This window comes from Lepidochelys olivacea (assembly GCF_965140295.1).
Source record: "Lepidochelys olivacea isolate rLepOli2 genome assembly, chromosome: 10".
Classification (NCBI taxonomy): Eukaryota; Metazoa; Chordata; order Testudines; family Cheloniidae; genus Lepidochelys; species Lepidochelys olivacea.
In genome coordinates, this window is record NC_140420.1 from 11,242,427 (window position 1) to 11,270,312 (window position 27,886).

Below are 27,886 nucleotides of genomic sequence, written 5' to 3' on the forward strand. Positions count from 1 at the left end.
ACATTTAGGCCACTGAGTTGGGCTGCCCCCGTTTTTGAATGCCCAGGCTGAGGCAGCTTGGGTCTAGTTTTCAGAGGAGCAAGCCCTTGTGCATTTGAAGTCACTAGGAGCAGAGAGTTCAGAGCCTGTTTAAAATCAGAACCAACGTATCTCAACCTAGGCACCCACAATCAGTGACCATTTTTGAAAATTTGTCTTAGTTTTTTCAAACGAAAACTTAACATTTGCAGCATGCAGTAAAAACTATAATGCCATCTTAAAATCATAGTATCTGCCATGTTTGCAAACCTTTGGACCCATGACTGTCTAGTTCCAGATGTTACAGCACTGGGGTGGTTTTTTGTTTGTTTGTTTGTTTGTTTGTTTGTTTGTTTGTTTGTGGAGCTGTGTGTGTTTGTGAGAGAGAGAGAGACTCACATTTCCTTCATGCAAGCTGTCCCAGCAGCACATCCTGTTTCTGTCTGACAAGACAGATGTGCATAGTGTCCAGCAGAGTTAGAGTCTACATATTTAGCCAATTGGATCACTCAATTGTCTAGACCTATAATAACTGGGCCTACAAATTTACCTTAATTGTGAGTTCAGTGGTGAAAAGTGAATGAAAGTTCGTAAAATGTCACAATAACCTATAATAACAAATGTTGGAGAGAAAAGATGCAATAGGAAAACAGACTGAATTAGTCTAAACAAAAGGTGCTACTAATATAATTCAAGGACTCTTAAGATCATGCCTGGTAAACAAGAGAAGTGTGGGACCGGAATTTAATGAACCAAAGTTGATGTGTTGGAAATTAGGCCTAACTGGTGGACAGAATAATGAGGGGATGGGCTATTCCACCCATCATTCCCTTTTGGGGTCCTTAAGAGACTTTGGGGGTAGCAGGGTAAGCTGGCTACCATAAAACTAGCTGATTAAAAGACAGGAAATAGGGAAGGAGCAAGCCTCATCATCATGGCTACCTCCCCCACCATCTCCTGGGACCCCTGATCTTTGTCATCCGATCCTGAAAGGTGTCCTAACTGGGCCAATAGAGGGGGACCAGATGACATCACCATCTACACTGACTCCAGCTAATGCCAAATACAAGCTGGGTGTGAGACTTTGTCATCTCCTGTGTGTCCTTTTCCTTCCCCACCTTGTTTCACCTTCCTATCCTCTCCTTTTCCTTCTGTCTAATAAGGAAAGCCTGTTACCAAAAAGGCAACTAATGCAATGCCCTAAATAGCCCAGTGCTGGTACCAGTTTGTCAGGTCTCAGAGTGACTGATACGACCAGGTGCTGGGCCTGTGTTTTTTCCAGCAGTAAGGCTGCAAGTCAGAGTCAACACCAGAAATGGAAATTGCATTGTTTTTAATCTTGGCTGATCTTCTTCATGATGAGCAGCATCTTACTCCTTTCTCAAGAAGTCCCTATGAAGTCACCTATTGTGTAGGAAGGTGCTGTTCAGTAACTATAAGGGAATCACAATCTGGCCCCTTATTTTTATTTTTAGTAAAGATGTCAGCAAGACCCGAAGTGGCTAGTATTTTGTCATGGTGCCTGATCCAACTTCCATTGAAGTGATGTATCTTACCGATTTCAAAGGGATTTGGATTGGGACGATGGTTGTGGAGTGGGAGGTTCTGCACATAGCCAGGTACACCTAGACATTCCTCTGATTTCACCAGACATTCCATTGTCAAAGGTCCCTCAGAAAGACCCGTGCAGCTGTTATAATACTGCAAGTACACTTCAAAGGTATAACTAAAATAAATCATTTTTATTGCTCTACTTGAAGCCCTTCCCTTACACTTTGGACCCAGTGTGGAATAAAGCACATAGTGGTCTAAAGCAGGTACTATGCATGCACTGTATCAAAGTGTTCAAAAGAAGAACTGAAATAGTAAGTGCAGATCAACCAGTTCAGGCCACCAGAGACCACAGTTTCCTTCCATCTGTCAGAACCTTCACTACCTCTCTGTTAACACTTCTTCCTTCTGAACTTCCTGCTGCTTCCCGCGCCTCTCTCTCCTCCACAGGCCTCTCTAGATAATGTTTCCTATGCAGCCTTCCTGCTTCTTCCCCATGCCACATGTGTCTGTAAAGCTTAGTCTGTTGGTGCTGTCCTGCTGATTCACCTGCCACCTTCAACACCTTCTTCCATCACAGAGCTTCCTCAGTCAGAGCCTACCGATACCGGCTGAATTTTGAAAAGTGAGTCTCTCTCTCTCTCTCTCTTTGTTTTTTAATTCCAGTCTGGCTGAAGAGGACAATGACAGCTTTGCCTATGATACTTTGGAACTAGATGGTAAGTGAGGGGAGGATACCAGTTTGTAACCTTAGCTCTGAGCCATGATCATCGTTCCTTAACTCACCAGATGCAGATACTATCCACCAGCCCCTATGATCACATAAAGGTATAACACCTCCTGGATGTGGTCTTCTGTCCCATCTAATGGCACTTAGAAAGAGATTAATGAGTCTGCTACAGCCTTAGCTAACAGCTATGTGACTTTCAGCTCACGTAGTAGAGCTAAATGTGGAATTTAGCTCCCGAGGTTTGCTCCTGGGGTCTGTCGGTGTTACATATGGTTGGAGGAAGGCAGATACGTGAAATGCACTGGCTTTCCATTATCACAGGCAGAACTGGGATAGGAGAGGGATGCCTGATGTTCACTGACCTCCATTAACACAGGTAGAACCTCAGCAGGGATATAAAGGACTCCCACCCTCACACCTTTTGGAAAATGTAACAATTAAGACCAACTCAATTCACACAAGACTCTCTTTTTTTCATATGGAATATGGAAAAGACCCCAGTATGCAGGGATTGTAATGACCAGAAGTGACATTCAGTGCTGAAAAGGAAACAAATGACAATTGAACCTTGTATTTTAGAAAATGGTGTTGGAGCACTGGCTGTAGAGGGAGCTGCAGCTTGTTTCGTCCAAACCTCTTTTAGCGGGAGTCACAATGAGAAGTGATATAGGGGCAATGGCTGTAGAGCAGTTCTCTGAGCCCAGCCTTTCCCAGCAGGAGTTGCTATAGGGAATGGTGAATGGATTCTGGCTGTTGGAGGAAGAGGTAGTGTGGACTAAGCAAGGGACTGGGAACCAGGAATTCCTGAGTTCTCATGCTGGCTCTGGTCCAGAACGGATGTGTGATCTTTGGGCATGTCCCTGAACCACTCTGTATTTCAGTCTATCCATGCACAGAGTGGGGATAATGATGCTTTTCTTCTTGGGCTGTTGGGACCATTAGTTAATGTTTATAAAGAATTTCTCAAAGGGATTGTTACATTCCATCATTCTTTCACTGATCCAGTGGCCCTGGAGCATTTATGGAAAACCATTTGTGTGGGGCTGCTAATTTACAAGGTGCCTTACAGATATCAACGCATCCTCTGTCCTAACAGTCTAAATAAGATGGGACACAAAAGCACAAGAAAAAGCCCAGGTTTGCACTTCAGAAGAGGAAAGGCAAGATGGTGATTAGTTATAAGAAGGAGGGGGGAGCGATTGCTTGAAGAAGTGGTCTTAGGGAGGGATTTGATTTGGAGGAGAGAGAAGGCATTTGGCTGGTAAGGACTAGGTGACTGTTCCAGGCTTAATAGACAGCATGACAGAAATATGAAGCTGAGAGTGACCAGATAGACTTTGGATGAGGGGGATTCTCATTCCTGCCTCCAGGGCTGGTGGATCCCATTCCCTGCTGTGAATCAAAAGAATGTGTCTCTCCCCAATCCTTGCCCTGGGATCAGCTACGCCTGCACCTTTCCCCAGTCTCTGTTTCCTCATGGCATTGGGAATTCCTTCTGATTTTTGTGTCCTTTTTCAGATGACAGTCATGACAGATACTCTCATGGAGCTCCCTCAGTGCACTCCTCCTCTTCCTCTCACCAGTCTGAAGGCATGGAAGCCTATGACCTTGAGCACGTCAGCTCCATTTTTAGGAAGTTCTCTCTGGAAAGGTATTTTGGGGATGCTGGTTTATCTGCCCTAGGCTGATCTGGGGACATAAAGGCTACCCAGGGTAGGGTTGCCATCTTTAAATGCAAGATATTAGATCACTCATACCAGAGGCTGGGATATCATATGGCATGGTGATATCACAATGTTGCATGAGCAGTTCGCTTCCTCATGTCACAGTGCAGCAACACAACACGTTATGTGAGGACCGTTTATCCTGCAAACTGAGGCTGTGATTGACTGTCATGATTATCTCAGAAAAATCAGGGGAGGCAAGTGATCTGAAGAAAGTAGCTTCACCCTAGTGACCTTGTTGTCTCCCTGCTGCTAGTTACTAGACGCTGTGCCATTATATATCTGAAGCTGTTCAGTTTTGTTTTGGCATTTAGGAGGTGCCCAGATGCAGCTCTCTAGTACAACTTATGTAGTAGTGTAGCAGAGAGGACAGATTTCTCGGGGGTATTAGATCCTAGTGCTTGATAAATGTAGAAAGCTCATTTGCATGCCCCGTTCCCTCCCCACATTTATCCTGAGTGGAGAATTTCTCTGCTGGTCCCAGACCAGTTGAGAGAAGCTGAGAACTGCATTGTCTAAGCTGTTTGTTTGTTTCATGAACACAGACCTTTCCGTCCTTCTGTGACATCTGTTGGTCGCATTAAGAACTCTTGCCACACTATCCAGCGCATCACACTGAATGGAGACAGCCTCAACTCAGAAATCACTCTGCTGGGGGGGAATGACAAAGGAACCTTCATCAGCTCTGTCAAGCTGGGATCCCTAGCAGAGAAAGCAGGCCTCCGGGAGGGACATCAGCTGCTTCTGGTGAGCATTAAACAAACAACGAACAGCGTGTGCTCATTGCACTAATCCCCTTTGTTTCTTTTTTCTTCTTTTAATTCTCTAGTAATGACAAAACTTGAGTGTCTCTGCAGCCGATATTCCTACATCTTTAGATCCAATCAGGAATCCTGCTGAGCAAGTCTGGAAGTGGGTGTATTTGTGGGCTTCCCAGACACCTGCACAATTACAGCTTACAATGACTCCAGCTGGAAGAAGCTGGGACAGGAGTGACTGTCCCCTCCTTTTACACCCTTCGTTATAGTGATACCCCTTGGAAAAGACTAGCATGGGAGTGGCCGTGAGCTTTCCCTGTCACCTCTGTCTTGTGTTTGCTTGTTTGTTTTCTCTTGTTCAGTCTGTAGAGGCTGGTAGGAGGCAGCATGCTGTGAGAGAAACAGAGCCCTGATTGGGCAGCCAAACAGTCAGCCAGCGGCACAGGTGCAGCAAACAGAGCTATAAACAGGGGAGTTTGAGTGGGAGTGTGTAAGGGGAGTATGGGGGTAGGGATGGGTGGTCTTCTGATTTTGATCTGGTGTTTCTTTGGGTCTTTGTTTTTTCTTTCACAAGAATTTAGGCAGGAAAGCTATGGCAGGTACAGAGGCAGCAGTGGTAGTGACCCAAGCCATGGAAGAGACAATGAAGATGACCGGACGTGGAAGCTGTGGGATGTACATGATCCTACAGCAGGTACCTGAAAAAAGCTTTGTTTGTATGAAGTTCCACTTGATAGAGCTGATGGAAGAGAAAATCTGAGGCATGGAGATGCAGGTGGAAATTATGGTTGAGTTTCGAGGGGGATTCAAGAAGATGATGGAGCAAAGGCAAGAGGAGGCTGCAGGGGAAAGTCAAGACTTGCAGATGCAAGCTAGACTGAAAGGACTCAGAGCAGAGTCTGATGGGTGAGGAGAGTGGTCAGTGGAAGCATGTGACTACAAGAACCAGGCTGAGGAAAAGACCAGCTGGTGAAGGAGAAATAGAGCTCAGGAACAGGTGTGCCAAGTTGGAAAATGAAGAAGGGGCACAGCAGGCTGTAACTGAAGGAGGGAGGGCAAGGAAGAAAAGAAGAGTTGCTAGTCCTACAAGAAGAGAGGAAGAGTCAATGGAGATAGCCGGAGTTCAGAGCCTCAGGAGGATGCAGGATGACTTGCAGAAGGTTGTAAGGGAGAATAGAAGACAAGAGGACTCGCAGCCAGAAAGAACAAGAGGAAGGCCGGAAAATCATACCATCACCAGGAAAGTGCAGGTCTACATGACTGGGGACTCCCTACTAAGAAGAACAGACAGGCTTGTCACTATGGCTGAACCAGAGAACAGAAGGGTGTGCTGTCTGCCAGAAGCTAAGATATGGGATGTGGACCTGAGACCGAAGAGGATCCTAATGGAAGCAGGAAAGAATCCACTGATTATCCTTCATGTTGGAACAAATGACACAGCTAGATTCTCACTGGAACATATAAGGAAATGGAGGCTCGTTTGATGTGCAGAGGGATTCTTCCCGTCCCTAGAGGAGGAGAACGAAGGCGAGACAAAGTTATGATGATCAACAGATGGCTCAGGCAGTGGTGCTATAAGGACTTTGGGATGTTTGACCATTGGGAGGCATTCATGGACAGAAGACAGTTCTCATGGGTTGGACTCCATCTGAGTAGGAAGAGAAATAGATTTCTGGGATGGAGGTTGTCACAACTCATTAAAAGAGCTTTAAATTAGGAACTCAGGGGGAGATGGTTGGCAGATGCTCATGTAATCTCCATATCTGCTTTTAACAATAAGAGGAAGGAAAATCAAGGAAGAATGGACACAGCAATGTAGAAAGAAATAGCTAATATTTTTTTAAAAAGCGGGGGGAAGTAATCCAGGAAACTACAGGCCTGTTAGTTTGACCTCAATTGTATGCAAGGTCGTGGAACAAATTTTGAAAGAGAAAGTAGTTAAGGATATAGAGATGAATGGTAATCAGGATAAAATACAACATGGTTTTACAAAAGATAGATCTTACCAGACCAACCTGATCTCCTTCTTCGAGAAGATAACTGATTTTTTTAGACAAAAGAAATACAGTAGATCTAATCTATCTGGATTTCAATAAAGCATTTGATACAGTTCCACATGGAAAATTATTAGGTAAATTGGAGAAGATGGGGATTAATATGAGAGTTGAAAGATGGATAAGGAACTGGTTAAAGGGGAGACTACAACATGTCATACTGCCAGGCTGGATCGAGGTTACTAGTGGAGTTCCTTCGGGATCGGTCTTGGGACCAATCTTACTTAACAGTTTTATTACTGATCTTGACACAAGTGAGAGTGTGCTAATACAATTTGCAGATGATACCAATTTGGGAGGTATAGCCAATACAGAGGAAGACCGGAATATCATACAAGGAGATCTGGATGACCTCATAAACTGGGATAATAGAAATGGGATGCAATTTAATAGTGCAAGATCATGTTTAGGGACAAACAACAAGAATTTTTGCTGTAAGTTGGGGACTTTTCAGTTGGAAGGACAGAGGAGGAGAAAGATCTGGGTGTACTGGTTGATCACAGGATGACTATGAGCTGTCAATGTGATGCGGCCATGAAAAATGCTGTCCTAGGATGCATCAGGTGAGGCACTTCCAGTAGAGATAGGGAAGTGTTAGTACCATTGCACAAGGCACTGGTGAGAGCTCATCTGGAATACTGTGTGCAATTCTGGATGTGATGGGATCCCCAGGGTGCAGCCTGAACTGTGCCCTCTGAACTCTCTCCAGCCTGGGTTGTCTCTCAGAATGCCTTGCTAGTGACCTGCAGCAAATCCCTCCAGGGGCTATCACTCAGCACAACCGCATGTGGAGACCCAACACCCAGCTAGATTGCATGAATGCTTCCAGAGCCACTCATGAATCACATGGAGAAAGGCACCAGAGCCAAATCCCCCCAGCTCCCAGCACTGTACCTCAGGAATATACCGTCTTGTGCTGCTCAAGATGAGCAGTGCAAACTCATTAATTGGTTCACCTCTTCATCAATGGAAAGTGGATATACACCAGCCTTTGTATAAAACCTGAGCACATTTACCACACACTTCAGGCAAACCCACTGGTAAAGATAAACAATTGGATTGACTACAAAAGATAGATTTTAAGTGACTATAAGTGATAGGCAAAAAGTCAGAGTTAGTTACCAAAAGAAACAAAATATAAGCACACAGTCTAAACTCTCAACCCTATTAGACTGGGCACCAACTAGACTATGCAGTTTTTCTCACCCCACTGGATATTGCAGTTCTTAATATACAGATTTGTCCCTTAAATCTGGAGCAGTCTACTCTGTTGGAGTCTTCAGTCTTCTTCCGAATGTCTTGGTTGCTTTCAGCATAGGTGGGGGCAGAAGAAAGGCGAAGCATGGGCCTGCTCTGTTCTGTTTTATACCCTCAGTCCCATGTGCCTGGGCAACACACAAATTCAGGCATGTCTGGTGGGCATTACTGAGTCTCTAGGCAAGGTTGAGCAATTCCCCTGGTGTGGCCTCGTGCAGGTGAGTCATTGAATTGTAGCTCCCTTGCTGTACAATGGCTGCTGATGGTTGTATGACACCCCTCCCAGGCACTGGTTACTTTCCTTGCTGTTGCATCTGGGGAGCTAATATCTGGCTGATTCTCCAATTTACAGCATGTTTTAGTGACAACCATACAACACAATTCTCATAACTTCATATGCATTAATGATATACATATATGGATAAAGAAATTACTTTCAGCAGATCATAACCTTTCCCCTGATACCTTACAAGGCATGCTTTATATGTAAGATCATGATGATATAAAAATGAAGAATATGGGGATTACAGGACGCTCCCCCAAGGTATAGAATGTCACACTGGATATCCCATGTTTAAGAAAGATGAATTCAAACTGGAACAGATGCAGAGAAGGGCTTACTAGGAGGATCCAAGGAATGGAAAATCTACCTTATGAGAAGAGACTCAAAGAGCTTGGCTTGTTTAGCCAAACCAAACAAAGGCTGATTGTTCTCTATGAATACATCAGAGGGATAAATACCAGGGAAGGAGAGGAGTTATTTAAGTTAAATGCCAGTGTGGACATAAGAACAAATGGATATAAACTGGCCATCAAAAAGTTTAGGCTTGAAATTAGGTAAAAGTTTCTAACCATCAGAGGCGTAAAGTTGTGGAACAGTCTTCCAAGGGAAGCAATGGAGGTAAAAAACCTAACTGGCTTCAAGACTGAGCTTGATAAATTTATGGAGGGAATGGTATGATGGGACTGCCTACAATGGCATGTGGCCCATCTGCAACTGCCAACAGCAAAAATCCCCAATGGCTGGAGATGGGATACTAGATGGGGAGGGCTCTGAGTTACTACAGAGAATTCTTTCCCAGGTATCTGCCTGGTGGGTCTTGCTCACATGCTCAGGGTCTAAGTGATCACTATATTTGGGGTCAGGAAGGAATTTCCCCCGGGTCAGATTGGCAGAGATCTGGGGGTGGTGGTGGAGGGGAGCGGGGTTTGCCACCTTCTGCAGCATGGAGCACAGGTCACTTGCAGGTTTCAGCTAGTGTAAATGATGAATTCTCTGTAACTTGAAGTCTTTAAACCATGATTTGAGGACTTCAGTAACTCAGCCAGAGGCTAGGGGTCTGTTTCAGGAGTCGGTGGGTGAGGTTCTGCAGCCTGCAATGTGAATCATAGAATCATAGAATATCAGGGTTGGAAGGGACCCCAGAAGGTCATCTAGTCCAACCCCCTGCTCGAAGCAGGACCAATTCCCAGTTAAATCATCCCAGCCAGGGCTTTGTCAAGCCTGACCTTAAAAACCTCTAAGAAAGGAGATTCTACCACCTCCCTAGGTAACGCATTCCAGTGTTTCACCACCCTCATAGTGAAAAAGTTTTTCCTAATATCCAATCTAAACCTCCCCCCCTGCAACTTGAGACCATTACGCCTCGTTCTGTCATCTGCTACCATTGAGAACAGTCTAGAGCCATCCTCTTTGGAACCCCCTTTCAGGTAGTTGAAAGCAGCTATCAAATCCCCCCTCATTCTTCTCTTCTGCAGACTAAACAATCCCAGCTCCCTCAGCCTCTCCTCATAACTCATGTGTTCCAGTCCCCTAATCATTTTTGTTGCCCTTCGCTGGACTCTCTCCAATTTATCCACATCCTTCTTGTAGTGTGGGGCCCAAAACTGGACACAGTACTCCAGATGAGGCCTCACCAATGTTGAATAGAGGGGAACGATCACGTCCCTCGATCTGCTCGCTATGCCCCTACTTATACATCCCAAAATGCCATTGGCCTTCTTGGCAACAAGGGCACACTGCTGACTCATATCCAGCTTCTTGTCCACTGTCACCCCTGGGTCCATTTCCGCAGAACTGCTGCCTAGCCATTCGGCCCCTAGTCTGTAGCGGTGCATTGGATTCTTCCGTCCTAAGTGCAGGACCCTGCACTTATCCTTATTGAACCTCATCAGATTTCTTTTGGCCCAATCCTCCAATTTGTCTAGGTCCTTCTGTATCCTATCCCTCCCCTCCAGCGTATCTACCACTCCATGTGCAGGAGGTCAGACTAGATGATCCTGATGGTCCCTTCTGACCTTAATGTCTACAAGTCTATGAGCTGTTATCCTTTAAACTGTTATACCCAGTAGCCACTTCTGCCTGGAGAAGCTGTTATTGTGGTAGCTCTGTGTTTTGTCCAGCCCCATGGCTTGTGCACCGTTCCCTACTATAACTCCTGCAGCAACTGGACATACTATGAGCTTCCCCCCACCACCAGGATTCCTATACCCTTCCCTATTGCCGCTCTTGATAGGAGAAGCTGGGAAAGGAATAGCTGCCAGCTTAACCTAAAGCCATCATCCCTATACCATTCCCAGTAGTGACTCCTACTGGAGAAACATGGATTATCATGGAGTTACAGTTCCATCAACTTCTAGAATTTCTAGAGGAGAGAAAAGAAGCTACAGACAAATAATTTAAATGTAATTTCATTGCTAGCAAAAATAGGCAGGTTGTTTAATCTAGAAAAGAACTATAGAATGTAATGGGTGACATAGTTGGCTCACACACTGAGCTCACAGCTAAGAGTCTCTCTTTCATCTAGCTGGAAGGCTGCATCAAAGGGGAAAATCAGAGCGTTCCCTTGGATACCTGCACAAAGGAAGAAGCTCACTGGACAATTCAGAGGTGCAGTGGATCAGTAACACTCCAGTATAAACCAAACCATGAAGGTAAGACCTGAAGTTTGGCTCATCACAGATTGCCAGAATTCTAGTTAAGGCAAGTCCACTGCTAAATCAGAATCCACTGAGCCAAACTTTGCTTTTAGTTGTACTGGTGTAAACCTGGGGTAAAATCCATTGGTTTCTATAGAATTACTCCAGATTTACACCAATGTAACTGAAAGCAGAAATAGCCCATACATCTGGCATTCCAAGAGTCTGCAGAGCTTAGTGGGTGGGTCATTGGAAACAATAATCACAATGTGCCAGATGATTTTTGTATACTATTTTCTGTGATGTAACATGGTGTGCTAAGTTTTCTTTTACACCTCTAAAGTCTGATTTAACAGTTACACTTTGGAGATTACCTTGTTTATTACTGTTGCAGTTTTATCTTATCTTTAACAGCTGAAGTGCAGGCATGGTGAATGGAGTTTGGTTTTAATGATCATGGCTTGTAGGAATAATTTGGTATTTTGGATTAAAAATTACATTCCAAAACCCATTTTTTACTTGTGTAGCTATGTTGGCCCCTTCTTTATCCTGGGCAGGGGAATTCAGTTGTACAGATCATGCTGGAAGTGATTGCTTTGATTTTCTTTTGATGTTTAAGTAGAAAAGAATATCACACTTTTTTGAGCACCACTTGGCTGCTGATAAAGCATGTTACAGATTGTGGGAGTGCCAGGTACAGCTGCTAATAAAGTGAATAGCCTGCCATTAGACCGCCTGGTAGAATTCATGTTATATTTGCAGGATGCAGCTTAAGCTTTTCAGCCTGTGACTTTGTTGGGAAGTTCACTGTTTTGTGGATGATTTGTATCTAACCTATCAGAAATGTATCCTTACAACAGGATTCTCTTATGGGCTGGGGTACCTGCAGCGTGAGCTGCTCCCAGACCATTCCAGCTATCACTCTAGAAGTATGAGTTTCCTCTCGGAAGTGCCCTATCAATTTAAACTAGGATTTCAGTGTGGTGAACTTCTACCACAACGGTGCCTACTCATTGAAAGCTAGGAATACAGCAGCACTTGGCCACAGATTGACCATGCTTGGCTCCTTCCTTTGTTGCTACAGGTTACAGGAAACTGCTGACGGAACTGGAAGAAGGATTGATCACATCAGGGGACTCATTTCACATCCGCCTGAATCTGAACATCTCTAGCCAGCTGGACTGCTGCTCCCTGTCAGTGAAGTGTGATGAGATTGTGCATATTCTTGACACCATGTACCAGGGGAAGTGTGAGTGGCTGTGTGCCAGAGTTGACCCTTTCACTGACAGGAACCTGGAAATGGGGACCATCCCCAGCTACAGCAGGTGAGCATAATGCAGGCTGAAATAGGACAGTGACCATGACCATGAGCAGCAACTATATGAGCACTGTTGTGTAAATCAGTACCTGCTATAATGGGGGGAGGTGCAACTCTCAGAGTTGGCGGTCAGGACGGGTGTTTGGTTGAAAGGTGAGCATAAGGGTTTCCAGATTTTATTAAGAGACTGTGAGTTTCTCAGAGAGCAGGATAGGAAGATGTACAACGGAGACCCCCTTTTCCTCAGCTCCGTACCACAGTCCTGCTGACTATTTTGTTCCATGTCTTTACTGTGTGATTCAGCCATTCCTCATTGCTGTTCTCTTTAGTCTTTTCCCAAACACTGACCATTGCATCCACTCTTCCTCTAGATGGTCTCAAATGCATCTTCTTGATCCACATGTTCACTGTTTCTTGCAGAGCCCAGCAACTCTTTCTGGTGAAGCTACAGCGGTTGATGCACAGAGGCAGCAGGGATGAGACGGAAAGTTCATCCAACACTCTTCGAGCACTCCGGGTAGGTCTCCACAGCCAGGGTTTTCCACACCAATTGTTCCAGCATTCTTTATTGATCACTACTTCATGTTTACATTACATTCCTGTTTTGAATCACTCTCTGTAAGCTTCCTTTGGTCCCCCCTGTGGGTAACTGTCTTGTGTCTCCATTCCTTTTACCCACAGTGTTCCCTGCTCAGAGGCTAGCTCCAGTGTAATTTTAACTCCTGATGCTGGCAGGGAGAAGTCTCCACATATTTAATATCCATTCTACCTGGTCTCTAGTCTCTTTAAGTCTTCCACACCTCAAACCTCCCAAAGGTCTTTCCCTCAATCCTACCTGGGGAAGAAGCTATGTCTTTAGAGCTAATAATCAGAATTTCTTCTCTCCTATCTTGAACAAGCATCTAACCCCTAGAGTTCTCTTTGTCCCAGGCCCAAAGAATCTGTCTCCTCCAAAAGTATATCCCGTGCAGAGAAGTGGGATTACTGTATCTTCTGTGCATCAGGTCTTCAGACCTTTTCCCCTACTCACAGTGATACTGGGTTGAGTCTATTCCTTTAGCCCCAAGAGTTCCTATTATCTACACTAGTACATTAGTTTTCTGCTGTATTAGCCACTTTGTGTGCACCTAGCCCTCCTTTAACACACTTTGGGATCACACGTAAGAATGCTTCTAATAATGCAGAGATGCTACAATCACCATTTGGATTAGACTTCAAACAAGGCAAAGCACCAGAAGGTCCTCCAGTCTCCACTGATCAAGTGTCAGGGTAGATGGCAATCATTGGCATAAAAGCATTACTGGATGCAAATAGCCTTGCCATCCCACAGCAAACTAGTCACTGCACAGGTGGCCTTTGGTCAAATCTCTAGTGCAGACACAGTCACAGAGCTTCCTCTGAAGAGAGGCATGTGGTGAAGTAGAAACAGGAGCAGAGTTACTCATCATAGGCAGTGCTAGGTCTGTAGTTTGCACAGAACACTCCTTGACTTTGTAATGGATATGAATGCTAATGAGTCACTATCTCCTTAACTGTAAATAGCCAAATAGCTGCTCAAGGCCTGTTTTGTTTTTGGATGCTGCAATTTACTGAAATTGATCTTTTCCTGTACAATTCTTATCAGAATACACTGCAGCCTGAGGACCCACAGAATGACCCCAAATCCAGCCCTCGCCTCTCCCGTGCAAGCTTCCTTTTGGGACAAATTTTACAGGTAATAAAGTTAAAATTCTCCTCTACAAAACATCAGAGCATGATTTTTCACTGGGAGCTTTGAGTCAGACATCTCTTTGTGACATTCTCAAGTATCTGAGTCTAACTTCCCATGTTGGAGACATTGTATAAGTGCTTATGATTGTGACAAAGAGCTTTAACATATGAGAAATCTGATTGATTTATACTTTCTAACTGTCCCTGTCATGCGGGACCTTTAGCTTTTAATACTCTCATCTCCATTATTAATATAATCTGGATATAGCATACAGCCCTGCCCTGAAGGGCTGAAATGGACCTCATCTGAAGCATGACAATAAATTCTCTTGGCCAGACTAACTTTCTTGGTACTTAGGAGAATGAAATCCCAGAAGAGAATAGCTTTTTAATTGCAGGGGCAGATATCATGGAGAGGATCGAGAATGGGTGGGTGAATGGTACGATTCATAGATTCCAAGGTCCAAAGAGACCATTGTGATTATCTAGTATGAACTCCTGTATAACAGGTCATTGAACTTCCCCCAGACAATTCCTAGAGCAGATCTTTTAGAAAAACATCCAATCTTGATTTTAAAATTGTCAGTGATGGAGAATCCACCATGACCCTTGGTAAATTGTTCCAGTGGTTAATTACTCTCACTTAAACATTTGCACCTTATTTCTAGTCTCAGTTTATCTAGCTTCAGCTTCCAGCCATTGGACCATGTTATGCCTTTCTCTGCTAGACTGAAGAGCACACTATTAACAAAAACCCCTAAGGGCGTGGTTTGGAAGGTTAGAGAATGCCCAGGTTGGGGAATGAATATTTGGGTGGATGGTGGATGAAAGAAGCATTTTGTTAGGTGTTAAATTCTGCTATAGGAAAAAATGTCGAGTGCTGACAAGCTAAATGTTGGGGGTTGCAATAAGTTAAGGGTACAGAAATGGGGAGAGTCTGTGGAACTGCTGTGCTAACATTCATAGTGGGCATGCTACTCCCCAGTGAGTCCAGCTGTAGTAACTCGGTTGATGCCGGAGGGTTTTGAGAAAGAAATAGAACATGACTCATAAGTAGAGAGAACAAGAGGGAAAAAATCCCACAGGGAATAACAAAAGCTGAAGGTCAGATCTATGTTGTTTAAAATAGCCCTGGAATTCAGCCAGCAGCTCTGTGGAAGCATTGGTGAACCTGTAGCCTTGTTTTTGAGGTAATTCAAATCTGGTAGATAATGGAAGGGGACATGGAGCAAACAAATATGTGGAAGAATAAAGAATATAATTCCATAGAATGGATGAAGGTCAAGCCTCTTTGTTTGCGCCTTTCAGTTTGTTAGCAGGTCTGAAAACAAATACAAACGTATGAACAGCAATGAGCGAGTCCGCATTGTCACTGGCTATCCCTCCAGTCTGGCCCGGACCTCTTCTGAAGCAATGAAGCTGCTGCCTGATAAACTGGAAGGTAAGGACATAACAGCATGACAACATTTTACACCCACTTGACATAGGTTAAATGACTACACAGGTGGAAGGTAGGGCACAATCAGGTCCGAGGCCTTTTCCATCTCTAATTTTTATGTTCTTCTGCATGTGACTCAATCCTTGGATTTTTCTGGAGAGGCAGGGGGAAGATAGCCCTTGAAAACAAGTCCGCTGGACTGAAACTGCCTATTTTGTTGACAACTGTTCCTAGGTTCTCTCCTGTTCTTCCTCCAAGGAGGCATAACTCCAAGTAGTGAATTAGAGTTGAGCAAAGGAAAATTTAAGCTGTTAATCAGGAAAAATGTCTAACTGAGTGGTCTATTTAGCTGTGAAATAGTCTCCTGAGGAAAATGACGAGGGGCCTATTGCTTGAGTCATTTACAACTAGACTGGACATTGCACTGGAGAATATACTGTAGGGGACAATACTGCTCTGGGTGGAGGGATTGATATAATGACCAAACATGCAATTCCCTTCTCTAACATATGTGATTCTTCTACATCCTTCTCCCAGTACTGGTGAAGAACAAACTAGATTGTAAACGGTCTCCTCTTTACTCAGATTTGGATTCAGAAAGTGAAATCAATAAGAGCCTAAGTCTGATCCCCTATAGTTTGGTGCGACCAATCCACTGTGACCGCAGGCGCCCGGTCCTCTTCACTCCCACTATGCTTGCAAAGACCTTGGTGCAGAAGCTTCTCAATTCTGGAGGTGCCTTGGAATTCAACATGTGCAAGCCAGGTAATTGTGTAAAAGATTGCAGTGCTAAATTTACATGCTAAATTTAGCAAGCCTTTTTACTGTAGGTATACAAATGCCAACTGCGGGGGACTCCTGCTGCCATGTCACCACACAGGGTAGCTCTGGATCCTGTAATGTGACAGTTTGTAAGAATATTCTGAATGTGTCTGAGATATCCATCATAAATGGTCCTGAGGTGCTGTCTGTGAACGTTGTACATGTGTATGTTCTATAGTTGTCATGATACACTCCAGGGACTGGCATGTTGTGAGTGCTCTTTGTCAGTACTAATGTGTTTAACTCTAGGTAATGTGACATTTTGATCAGCTCGTGTCTAGCTGTTGCTATAATGATGAATATCTTCCTTCCAAGCAATTATAGGTTTCTTTCCAGTCCAGGGCATGAAGATCTTGCATTTGATCTTCTCCAAAGACTGGGTTTTTGAGTGAAACTCTTTCTTGTTAACTGTTTACCATTCAAAGCAGTATCCTGTACGTGATTGCTCTGGGATACTACTGTCACCGCTCCAATTAAGCGCCACCTGAGTTCCACTCACCAGACAGCTATGAGGATCCAAGTGCTGAATCCCTTGTGTTTTAAGCCTGCAGACGAAGATCAGAGTACAGTCACTACCCTGATTTAGGGTCCCTAACACACCTTCAGCGTATAGATCTTAATCTGGCACCCCCTCTCGAGAGCTTAGACTGCATAGCCCAGTCCCTAGAACCAGTGCTGGGCCGTCAGGATATGTCTTCACAGCACAGTTACCTCGGGTTATAACTTGACTGTGACCACTAACTCAATTCCCATCCACACACATAAATCTCTAGCTTGAATTGGTGCTGTAGGCTTGGGCTAGCTAGCCCATTGGTGGGGTCTTGGGCTGAAGCTCAAGTGCTTCTGAGTAATACAGTAGGGATGCAACAGCTTAAGTTGCAACAATTCCACAGCAACTAATCAAAACGCACCCTCAGACTCCTGCCATAGCTTAAACACACCCTCTTTCAGAACTCCACCTGAAGTTTTGAGGCTTCTGGGTTTCCTCTTGAGGGCATGTGGTAAGGCGTAGCACATAGCACATACAGACTTCGCAGAGGATTCTAACACATTATTGCTCTTTCTTAATAGCATTAGACATACATCCCTATACACAAATAATAAACCCTACGTGCATTGCCCTGCCTTAGTTTCGTCACCATTCTGGAGCATTAGAGAGTCAGAGTCCTTTGAGGCCATCAGCATCCTTCCGTTGCAGTGCATGATTTGTGTTCAGAAACATGTAGCCTTCTCTCCAGGCTCACCCATGCCAACTTTGGCTGGCCAGTCCATCCTCTTCCCCTCTCCTGCCCACACTTTCTGTGTGTCTCTCTGTGAGCCCTTTCCTAGCCTTTCAGTTCTTCGGTCAGGTGACTCCTCAACCAGCATGTTCTGATGATCCCAGACCATTATCAGGTGACTTCATTGCCAGGTGATCTCTCCCCTGACAAACCAGTTTTCCTGGTTGGGAACCTGTCGATTGTCCAGGATGTTTATATTTGAATAGAAGACCATCTGAGTTAATGACCCACTGTTGTCAGCTCTGTATCAATACCCTTTCGAATTTCAGTCCAACGCAGAGGTAAAGAGGCCACAGAGAAGGTAACAAGGCCCCACATTCAAAATGGAGTTTGCAGCTTGGTAGAGTTACAGACAAAGAATTCATAATCCCACACAAAAATAATAAACTATACAAACAGATTCCCCAGACCATCACAACTACCTCATGAAGAGAGACTCTTAGGTTAAAAACCATCTGTTCTGAAATCCAAGTACCCTGGTCTGTGTTGTTATGAACAACTTAGACTAATATAAATACAGTATTTTTAAGAGTCTAATTTACTCTCTGATATTTGTATGGTTTGTTTACTATTCTGCATTTCATGCACCTTGGACAGTGAAATTGTCTGTTGCTAGTCAGAATCATAGAATCATAGAATATCAGGGTTGAAAGGGACCTCAGGAGGTCATCTAGTCCAACCCCCTGCTCAAAGCAGGACCAATCCCCAATTAAATAATCCCAGCCAGGGCTTTGTCAAGCCTGATCTTAAAAACTTCTAAGGAAGGAGATTCCAACACCTCCCTAGGTAACGCATTCCAGTGTTTCACCACCCTCCTAGTGAAAAAGTTTTTCCTAATATCCAACCTAGACCTCCCCCACTGCAACTTGAGACCATTACTCCTTGTCCTGTCAGATTGATTTTCAGATTCGCAGGCTCTGTACAATGCTATAGAGTTTGGTTTGCAGTGTTTATTTAGTATGAGTACAAGAGCTGGGTAAGCTTTTTGGGAGAGGGACCATCTTTCTGTTATGTGGTTGTCCAAGACCTAGTTCAATGGCACTTGGACACCTTGGCCCCATGGCAACATCAGTAATAATGTGGTGATATAGTAACATATTACTGTGTGAAATGCTGTCTCAGCTACTGTGTAATATTCCAGCCCTGTGATTTGGTGCTGTGGAACATAATTGCTCTTGGATCTTAGGTGTTGGTATAGTTTTTACTGCATCATATTGTCATCATTTGGTGCCTTGATTGTGTTGTGGTGATTGCTCAGAAATTCACTGAGGCAAGCCATATTTGAGGTACTGAGCCAAGGCTTCAGTTCAATTAAATGAATGAAATGAGACCAGCACTCAGAAAGACTCTTGGTCTTCTTTCACTGTACCATCAAAGAGTCTTGTCTGAATTCCTGCTGGACAGTTTCCTAGGTGCACATATTATGTGAACCTACTAAGCTTGCCTTCATCCCCCTCCCTCTCCAGATATTGTAACAAAGGAAGAGTTCCTAAAGAAGCAAAGGACGGAGACTGTCATCTTTTCCAGAGAGAAGAATCCAAACACCTATGAATGCATTGTACCTGCCAATATTGAGGCCGTCACTGCCAAGGTGAGGGGAGTGGAATGTAGCCAGTATTTAGGCTGTCTGTGAGTCTGTCTACAGAGCGGGTTGCTTTTCATAAACAAAGTGGTCAATTAACTGCCACATTAAGGGCTTATATTTTCAGAGTAACTTCTTTTTTCTCCCTTTCTCATCCTGTTCCCAGATTTCTATTTATCTTTCCCCAAATAGCTTTAGCTTTGTGCAGTTATTTTTCCTTTCTTTTTGATCCTTAACCATATCCTTTTACATTCGCGCTCTCTCTCTGTGATGGCCTACTTTGACATAGTGAAATACCCTTTCATTTCCTACCCATTCTTCCCTAGTCAGTCCCCCTTTCATTTTATCTGTGTGCAAATGCAAAAGAGAGAGACAGGGACCTAGACAAGGAAAAGGATAGACTGGGACACAGAGAGAGACAATGATATGCAGTATAAAGATAACATTGTCAAAGACAGAGAGATAGCTTCAAATACAGTGTATTTGTTACACGGTGGAGAAAAAAAGGAGGATTAAAGTGAGTAGTTGGTTGTTTTTCAGAAGAAATTACAGTATATGTTCTCTTTGAACAAAGACCACACCTGTGCATGTGAATATATAATATATGTATGACTTTATTTTTTTGTTTATAGTATTTTAGCTTGTTTGTTATCTTTAGATCAAGTCACTCATTTTTAAATCTTTGCAAAAGGAGAGCTCTCATACTGAGTATTAAAATTAGCTTTTGTCTGATTGGCTAGTTTTGAATTCATGGGAGGAGTTTGGACCTGAATGTACATTTCATTTAAAGATTTTACATCAGGTCTGATGAATGAAGAGCAATTCACCTGACCCTGTTGAGATATGTCTGTCTGTACCACAAGATATTAGTGCTGTGGATGTTCCCTCATGACCCTGTTATGGTTTTGTTTTTAGAATAAGCATTGTCTACTGGAAGCTGGAATAAGCTGCACAAAGGATTTAATCAAAGCCAAGATATATCCTATTATTATCTTTATCAGAGTCTCAGAGAAAAACATCAAGAGGTTCAGGTAACATATAAAATCTTTCAAACATTTGCTATTCTGTCTTTGTCACTGAATAACACTATAGTCCAATGACTTTATCATTGAGAGAGAGAGAGAGCTTCTTCTTACTAATCTAGTACTTCAGTATGGCACTATTTCCTCTCATGACTCCTCCCTAGAAATATGACCACTGGAGTAGCTATGAGTTTCCCCAAATCCAGCACTCTATCACCACTCCTGATGGCAATGTTTGTTGCAGGAGGATGGCACTGAACTGGAATATCTGTGTGCTCCCCCATACTTAGCACTCCTGTGCCATTCCCTACAGTGATTCCTGCTGGGAAAGATTGGGTCTGGAGTAGTGATAATTTCCCTACAACGAGCACTCCTTCATTGTTCCCCATGTCAGTTTTGGTGGGAGAGAACATGGCCGAAGTAGCTGTGATGTTCTAGCTCTCCTCTGCCCTTCTTTACATCAACTCTTGCTGGGAGAGAGGGAGATTGTAGGGATTCACTTTAAACATAAACCTATTTTGCTTATTTTCGGCTTGGTCATCTGATGCAGGAAGCTGTTGCCAAAGCCAGAGACTGAGGAGGAGTTCCTACGCGTGTGTCGCCAGAAGGAGAAAGAACTGGAGGCACTACCATGCCTTTATGCCCCCTTAGAGGCAGACATGTGGAGCAGTATTGAAGATCTCATCCGAATAATTAAGGAGAAGATTGGGGAAGAGCAGCGTAAAACCATTTGGATAGACGAAGATCAGCTATAAAAATAGCAGCAAATAAAGTGGAGCTCAGTGGCAATGAAAGGACACAGTAAAGTGGAGCTGGGGCTTTCAGAATTCTCTGATGCAGTGCCGGCCGCTCCTGTTTCATCTTTGCTGGCTGGGGACTCTTGCTGCTGGCAGAATTTGTGTGTTGAATGGAATCAGAGCTGTGTGTTTAACAATGTCACAGATGCTAGGTAGCTCGGACATGGATGAGAACACGGCTACCAGCATAGCGCTGGATCCCCCACTCAGAGTCGGCAGCTGTTTAACATATGAGAAGGCCAAAGATCTCGAGAGGGAGCTTGAGGTAATTTATTATGTATAAAGATGGACCTCATTTAATCTCCTGACGTGACCAGAGTAGTGAAATCTATAGGGAGATAAAGGATGAGGGTCAGGTTGAAGGACATGGAATCTGTGGAGTGCCCCACGCCCAATCCAAAGTGAAAAGCTGAGTATGTTCCATTAAAGAAGCTACAGGGTGCCCAGTAGCAACAGAAACACTGCAGCTGATACCCTCAGCAGCTACACCACCCTGTGTATACATGCATGTGCAGTCATGTTGGAGGGAAAGAAAATAATCATTGTTCCTGGAATGAATGAAAATGACAATTTTCCCTTTATCTTTAAACCTCAGTTCTGTTTAGCAATTGTCAGGAGCCTGCCTAGTCATGGCACCCTCAACAAAGCAAACTCCCAGCACCCCAATGGCAAATCAAACCTTTCCAAATCTGCCCACACTTCACTTAGTTTATCCCTGTTACTGTTATTTTACTAGTCCCACCACTTCAATCCTTAATTTCAAAAGCATATTTTAGTACTAAAGCTGCTTGGTGCAAACGATGGGAGCTGACTCCAGTTCTCTGTGACAAAAAGATGCCAATATAATTAAAAGGTAGAGTGTATAAAACTATAACTCAACCTATCTTAATCTACGGAACAGAGACTTGGCCAGCCACAAGACAGGAAATCAGTATGCTCTCCGCCATGGAAATGAAGATGCTGAGATTGTCAAATGGTTGGATGCTCTGTGATAGGAAATGTAATGAGGTTGTAAGGGGCCTAATGTGGGTTGCTGATTGAAGACAAATTGAGGAAGATTAGGTTATGTCGGTATGGAGACCTGAGAGCAATATCGGTAGGATGGCTCTTGCAATGTTTGTAGACAGAAGAGGACAAAAGAGGAGACCGAAGATTCGGTATGTAGACCAAATATCTGTAGACCTCAAAGAGACCAATCTGCATGACAGCCAGGCATACAATCATGAGTTTTGGAAGAAGGCTATAAAAGTTGCTGACTCCCAGTAGGGAGGTGGCAAGAAAGAAGATGATGCATTTTAGTGCTGTTGGAGGGTGCAGGACTAACACTCCTGGAAACTGGATGTCTGCATTTACCCCAGAGACCTACATGCTTCCCCAGCACTGCCATCTGCCAACATGCCTGCTCTGAATAGGAGGGGGCATTTTTAGAGGAAGATGGAGGAAGTTCTTCCTCTAGGGATAGGAGGGGGCATTTTTAGAGGAAGATGGAGGAAGTTCTTCCTCTAGGGGAAGTTCATTTTTCATGATCCATTCAGTCCTTGGCCTCTGCCATGATTGCCAGAATGGAAGCCAATGAGTATCACACTTGGCTGTAGACAGCTGGGGTAAAAATTTCAAAAGCATCCAAATTACTTAGGAGTGTAGGCCCCGTTTTCAAAGGACTGCCTTCTGTTGAGTCAGTGGGGCGTAAGCTTCTTTGCCACTTATGTGCTTTCGAAAATGTTATGCCTGTATACTAGGCACTGGATTGAAACCACCAAATTAATGTTCACAGCAGCCTTCCAATAATAATGATGTCCACCATTACTGACCTGGAATAAATGAAACAGGGACCTGTGGCTGTATATCCCTTTTCCCTTGAGTCATCCAGGCCTCCCCATTCGCCTCCCTTTTTAGATGGATTCTACCCTGAAAATTGTCATTGCTCCTGTGCTCATCCAAAGTCCCTGGTTTCAGTGCTTCAGGCCAGCATGCAGCAGCTGGTAATAAAAAGGCACACAGAGCCCAAGCAAAACATCCGGCACTGTCATAGTTGCTAGATGAGTGACTGCATTCTCCTTGGGAGGTGTCTCTGATGTTCATGTGTGCTGGGTGCCTCTCCACGGCGATGCACTTTTTTCTGACTGGTCAGCTTGCCAGACTGTGCCTACACGTGCAGTGGTGTACTTTATTTATTTTTTCTTATGGTACCTTATAGAAATCACTGCCTATTTTCCCTCTCATTCCCTGCTACTGTGCCCATCACATCATTAATGTTTGAAAAGCTGTTCATAGCAAGTATTTATCTGAGAATAGTTAGTTGTCTGTCCCCCTCCATATGCTGGGAATCTGCCCTCTTCTGCAGTGTGGGGAGTAAAGAGATTATACCACTCCTAGTAGTTTGTAACCCCAAAGTTATTTACAGATTATAGTATACATATGCAATGACATGCAGCCATTCTGTGGCAAGGGGTAACAAATAACTGGTGTACTCAGCACATTGCATGATTCTCTAGAGGTCACCTGTCATTTACAAGAGCTGAAGGCAATATCGTTTAGGATACATGTCAGAGTGGCATTTTCCAGGTATTTGTAATGTCCTGAGATCACAAGTCTTAGTGTTGAACCATCTTTATGCAGAGACTATGGGAAGGTGGCAATAGAGACTGCGGTTGGATGAGACAATAGAACGAATTCTTTTTGTAGAAGGAGTGACTCCATGGAAGAGATGCAGTCTCCTGGCACCTTAAAGCACCTACTGTGTTTCCCAAGGCCGTTGATACTGTAAGGAATTGTGTGTGTCTGCTGGGGTGAACTAGTGGAGTCATCCCTAGCTCAACAGGCAGAGCTCCCAGTTCTACTACGCCCAATTCCTTTACACAGGTGTCTGGCAACCTATATAGTATGTGTAATCCTTATCCATTTTTCCAGGCTGAATTATTGGAGGTGGGCTGGAAGCTTTATTCCCCATCTGATCCCCAGATGTGAACTCAAGGGGCAGAGCCGCAGCTGGTGTACGTTGCCATAACTCTACTGACTTCAATGAGGCTATCTATGACAATATACACCAGCTGAGGATCTGGATCCTGATCCAAGTGCCTCCTCTTTGTGATGGGGCCAACTAACCTCTGGTATCTACAAATTTGCAGGCTTGAAATGTGAATGAGTTTTTTTCCGAATTTGAGGGTGTTCAGCATCTGTGTTTGGATTCCGCCTGCTCCAGAGATAGGTTTGAGATCCACCCTTGGAGCTGGGGCTCAGTTCCAGGTTTTTGATTCATCTAGTTCTTATTTGTGATGTATCTTTTTAAATTACCAACCCCACCTCCCACGGTCACCCAGACATTCTTTTGAGCACAGCCAATCTGTTAATCCTCCTTGGGTAGCAGACAACATTTATTCAGAGTTTGTAAGGGATTAGAAGCAATAACTAAGCAAATTGCCCACCAGACAACTAATTGGAAATTGGTTTAATTTATTGTAGAATAAAGATGGGCCAAAAATCCCAGTCTGAACTCTCCTGGGTGTGGGGATTTGAAATCCAGATTAGAATCCAAACTTTCCCAAATTTCAGGGTGTTCGCTCTTTAGCTCAAGGAGTGTCTCTTTGTTCTTCATTTGTACAGCACGTAACACAATGGGGGTCCTGGTCCAATACTGGGACTTCTAGGTGCTACCACGATACAAGTAAATAGTATCAATAAGGCAGTCCATTAAAGAAACATTCAAGCTTCAATATACCACATTAAAATTGGAATCCAGGGTTTGAATCTGGAGATTTGGCTCAGGCCCATCTCTGCTGAAGATGCATCTGATTTGTATAGGCCTATAGTAAGTAAGCAAAGTTTACATCAGACTCTTAAAATACAAGTTGCTGAAGGTTTGTAATTGGAGGCTGGAAAATGTCTCAACTTTCTTCAAAATCTTAAATTGAAAAGGTGAGATTTCCAACATCCAAGGTAATTGCCTTGTCACTTGATGAGCTATTTATTCTCTAAGAACACTTACAGAACCAGGAAATAAAAATCTTTTTAAAAAATGAACTGTTGGAAAATCTATTTCTTTACCCTTAAGTAATTGCAATAAGAAGAGCTGGTCGACAATTTTCCAATGGTATGGTTTTCCACCAAAAAGTGCATTACATGAAAATCGAAACATTCCACAGAAGGAAGATCATTTTGATTAAATATCATTACATCAAAATGAAGCCTTCTGATAATGTTAAAACATTCCATTTTGACATTTTCAGAACGGAATGTGTTGATTTTTGGTTCTGAAATGTTTGTTTGTTTTTTTAAGTTGAAATCAAAATGAAATGTTTCAATTGACCAAAAACAAAACATTTTCAAAAATTTAATTTCACAGGAAATTTTGAAATTCTATGTTTTGCTCCAATTTAGAACAAAAACAGATCTCAAAAATAATGGCATTTTCCACACACAAAAATTCTGGTTCCCACAGAGCTCTAGTAAAACAAGCTATGTTTACTATATTTTTGGTAAAGTACCAGTAAGTCGTGGGTGGGGTATTAAAGTGTATTTATATAGCTTTAAAGTAATGTCAATAGTGGTTTACAGTCATCAGAGGTGGGGCAGTATTTATGATAATAAAGAAAAGCAAACTAAAGACAACTTTCCATTCTGCTTTGCCCAACTCTTGAATTATGCTGTATTATGTAAGTCAGTATCATACAGGTCAGCACAGTGGGGAATTGTTGCATGTAAGAATTTCATGCAAACTTTATTACACTATTTGTTTTTCTTTTGCATCAGCATGCTGGCTGGAGGCTAACCTGTCAATTGTTCTGCAGTAGCAGACAGCAGTGGTAGCACAATTTGCCAGGGAGGGAGAGCATGCACAAAGCAGACTCCTCCCTACCAAGTTTAGATGGAGGTCAGCTGCAATTATAGACATGTCTGTACATCACTTATATATTTGTGTTGGTTTATGCCGAACCATTTTCATGGCCTGAGGTTGGAGGAATATAGCAGTGACCAGATGCTGAAATCAGAATGCTGTATTCAGATTCAGCCTGAATCAGACTGAATTCAGTGCTGTGGGATTCAGAATTTGTGTGTAAACCCAGTGCTCGCAGGAGGATTAGGACATGCCAAATGGCTACGTAAAATTGGGGCTTTTAAACTAAAGTAATTACTCCATTTCATGATGACTCTGGGGAGGCAAGGCACAGCCAGGGGTTTAGGGCTTCTGCAACAGTGACAATCGAGCATTTTGCATCTGTGTTTAATGCTGAATGAGCTGGAGCACTGGGATTTAATCTAGCCATATTGTTAGACCTACTGATTGCATTTGTGGCTGGTTCACTACTTCCCCTTTTAAGTGTGCTAAGAGACTTGCAGCTCTGAGAAATAACATCCTTGGAACCCAAATCATCTGCAATTTCTGTTCAGGGATTATTGCCCCGATGGGTCTGCTCTGTACATCTAGTCCCCCTGTAAATCAGAGGGTGAGTTACATGTGCACACACATCAGAACAGTCTTGTTACAGGGCCTGTAAGACAATGTGCAGCACTGCAATTTCTGTTTTAATGTAGCACTGTTTCTATTGTTCTATCCACTGAACAAAATTAAAATGTACAAGAAAACTGCCAGCCTCTAAATGCTTGTTTCGTCTCTTACAAGTTCTTTTGTTTTTTCCCATTGCAACTGCCTTGTCCAGTTGTCAAAGTTCTTGTGGGCCAGCCCATCTATAAATGCATCTAATCAGGGCCTGCCGTGCACTTGCATTGCCCTAGGGTCCTTCACTGTAGAGCTGTCCTGTGTGGCGGTGTGTGGCACCAAATGATTAAAATGGGGGAGGGGTAATCAACAACAATAATCCCAGATGAGAACTGGCTTTATCAGATTTATCCACACAAGGAAAGGCGGGAAGGTGGGTGGGCAAATCTACTGTGGGTCAGTGCAACAGTCTTGCAGCATGGAAGACCTGACTCCCAATGTGATTTTTGCAACAAGTGAAACAAATCAGGTTATTTTGCCCTGGCTGCTAAATGGCCATTTAGCCACATGTTAACAGTATCTGGTTGAGACGTCTCAGTCTGGAGTAGTAGTTTTTCGATCGGCAGAGCTCTGTAGCTCCCACACAATACCTGATGGAACCAATGTGGCCATTCTGACTGTCCCTTTCCTGAGCAGATCATCTAATTCAGCCACTGCAATGCTGCTGCTCATAGAATCTTGCAAGGCACACAGAGTTTCCTTATGCTTCTGGAGATAGCGCTCAGTCTCTCTGCAGAGATACCATTAGCCTTCAAGGATCATCCTTGACCCTTCCACGTGATACTTTCCTCTGCTCTCAGAGACTGTCCCCTGAGTCTTTCTAGGGAAATCTCTTCTGGCCCCAGGCCCCCACCCCTGAGTCTCCAAGATGAACAATAACACTTAGCTCTTAGGATTTCCATCTGTAAAAGAAGGTATTGCTATCTGCATCATACAGATGGGGAAAACAGAGGTACAGAGTCGTGAAGGGACTTGCCCGAGGTTAAACAACAGGTCAGTGGCAGTGCCAAGAATAGAGCCCAGGTCTCTTGACTGCTAGACTCGTGCCCTAGCCACAGGACAATGCCGAGTCACATAGATATATAGAGTGATACATTGAAATAGGCTCAAGGCTCTGAATGAACACACAGGCCAATTCTGATATGCCTGTCTAGCATTTGAGTGGCAGCTGCCCTATCAGGTGAGGTTTCTAGTTTGACTTGAAAACCTTACCAGTAAGCCAAGTTTAGAACAACAGGAAGCTCCTGCATGAGTCCTGTTTCACACACTCCCCCTTCCTCCCCCGCCGTCTCTTTCTGCTCCTCCGCTGCAGCAACCCTCTGATGTTCAGATCACAAGCAGATTCTCAGGGGTTAAATGCGCCATTAGTCACTGGGGAAAAAAAGACCCTTTAAAAACAGATGGTGGGT

General features: G+C 43.7%; 1 protein-coding gene across 4 annotated transcripts in view; it reads left to right on the top strand.

Annotated features, from left to right (window-relative positions):
- CARD11 (caspase recruitment domain family member 11) overlaps positions 1-25,121 on the top strand; it is a gene marked incomplete at its 5' end in the record, with an annotated part of 71,283 nt that extends 46,162 nt beyond the window's left edge. For 3 of the 4 annotated variants that reach the window (XM_084642071.1, XM_084642072.1, XM_084642070.1), the window contains 12 exons: positions 2,236-2,288; positions 3,818-3,950; positions 4,569-4,770; positions 10,900-11,026; positions 12,096-12,336; positions 12,750-12,846; positions 13,954-14,043; positions 15,348-15,480; positions 16,063-16,242; positions 19,046-19,170; positions 20,077-20,192; positions 20,734-25,120. In XM_084642071.1, coding sequence (XP_084498197.1) covers positions 2,236-2,288; positions 3,818-3,950; positions 4,569-4,770; positions 10,900-11,026; positions 12,096-12,336; positions 12,750-12,846; positions 13,954-14,043; positions 15,348-15,480; positions 16,063-16,242; positions 19,046-19,170; positions 20,077-20,192; positions 20,734-20,938 — 1,702 coding nt within the window. In that variant the 3' untranslated portion in view covers positions 20,939-25,120. Of the gene's footprint in view, positions 1-2,235; positions 2,289-3,817; positions 3,951-4,568; positions 4,771-10,899; positions 11,027-12,095; positions 12,337-12,749; positions 12,847-13,953; positions 14,044-15,347; positions 15,481-16,014; positions 16,243-19,045; positions 19,171-20,076; positions 20,193-20,733 lie in introns of all 4 variants that reach the window. The other variant, XM_084642069.1, reaches the window with a different exon arrangement.
- Positions 25,122-27,886: the final 2,765 nt, after the last annotated feature.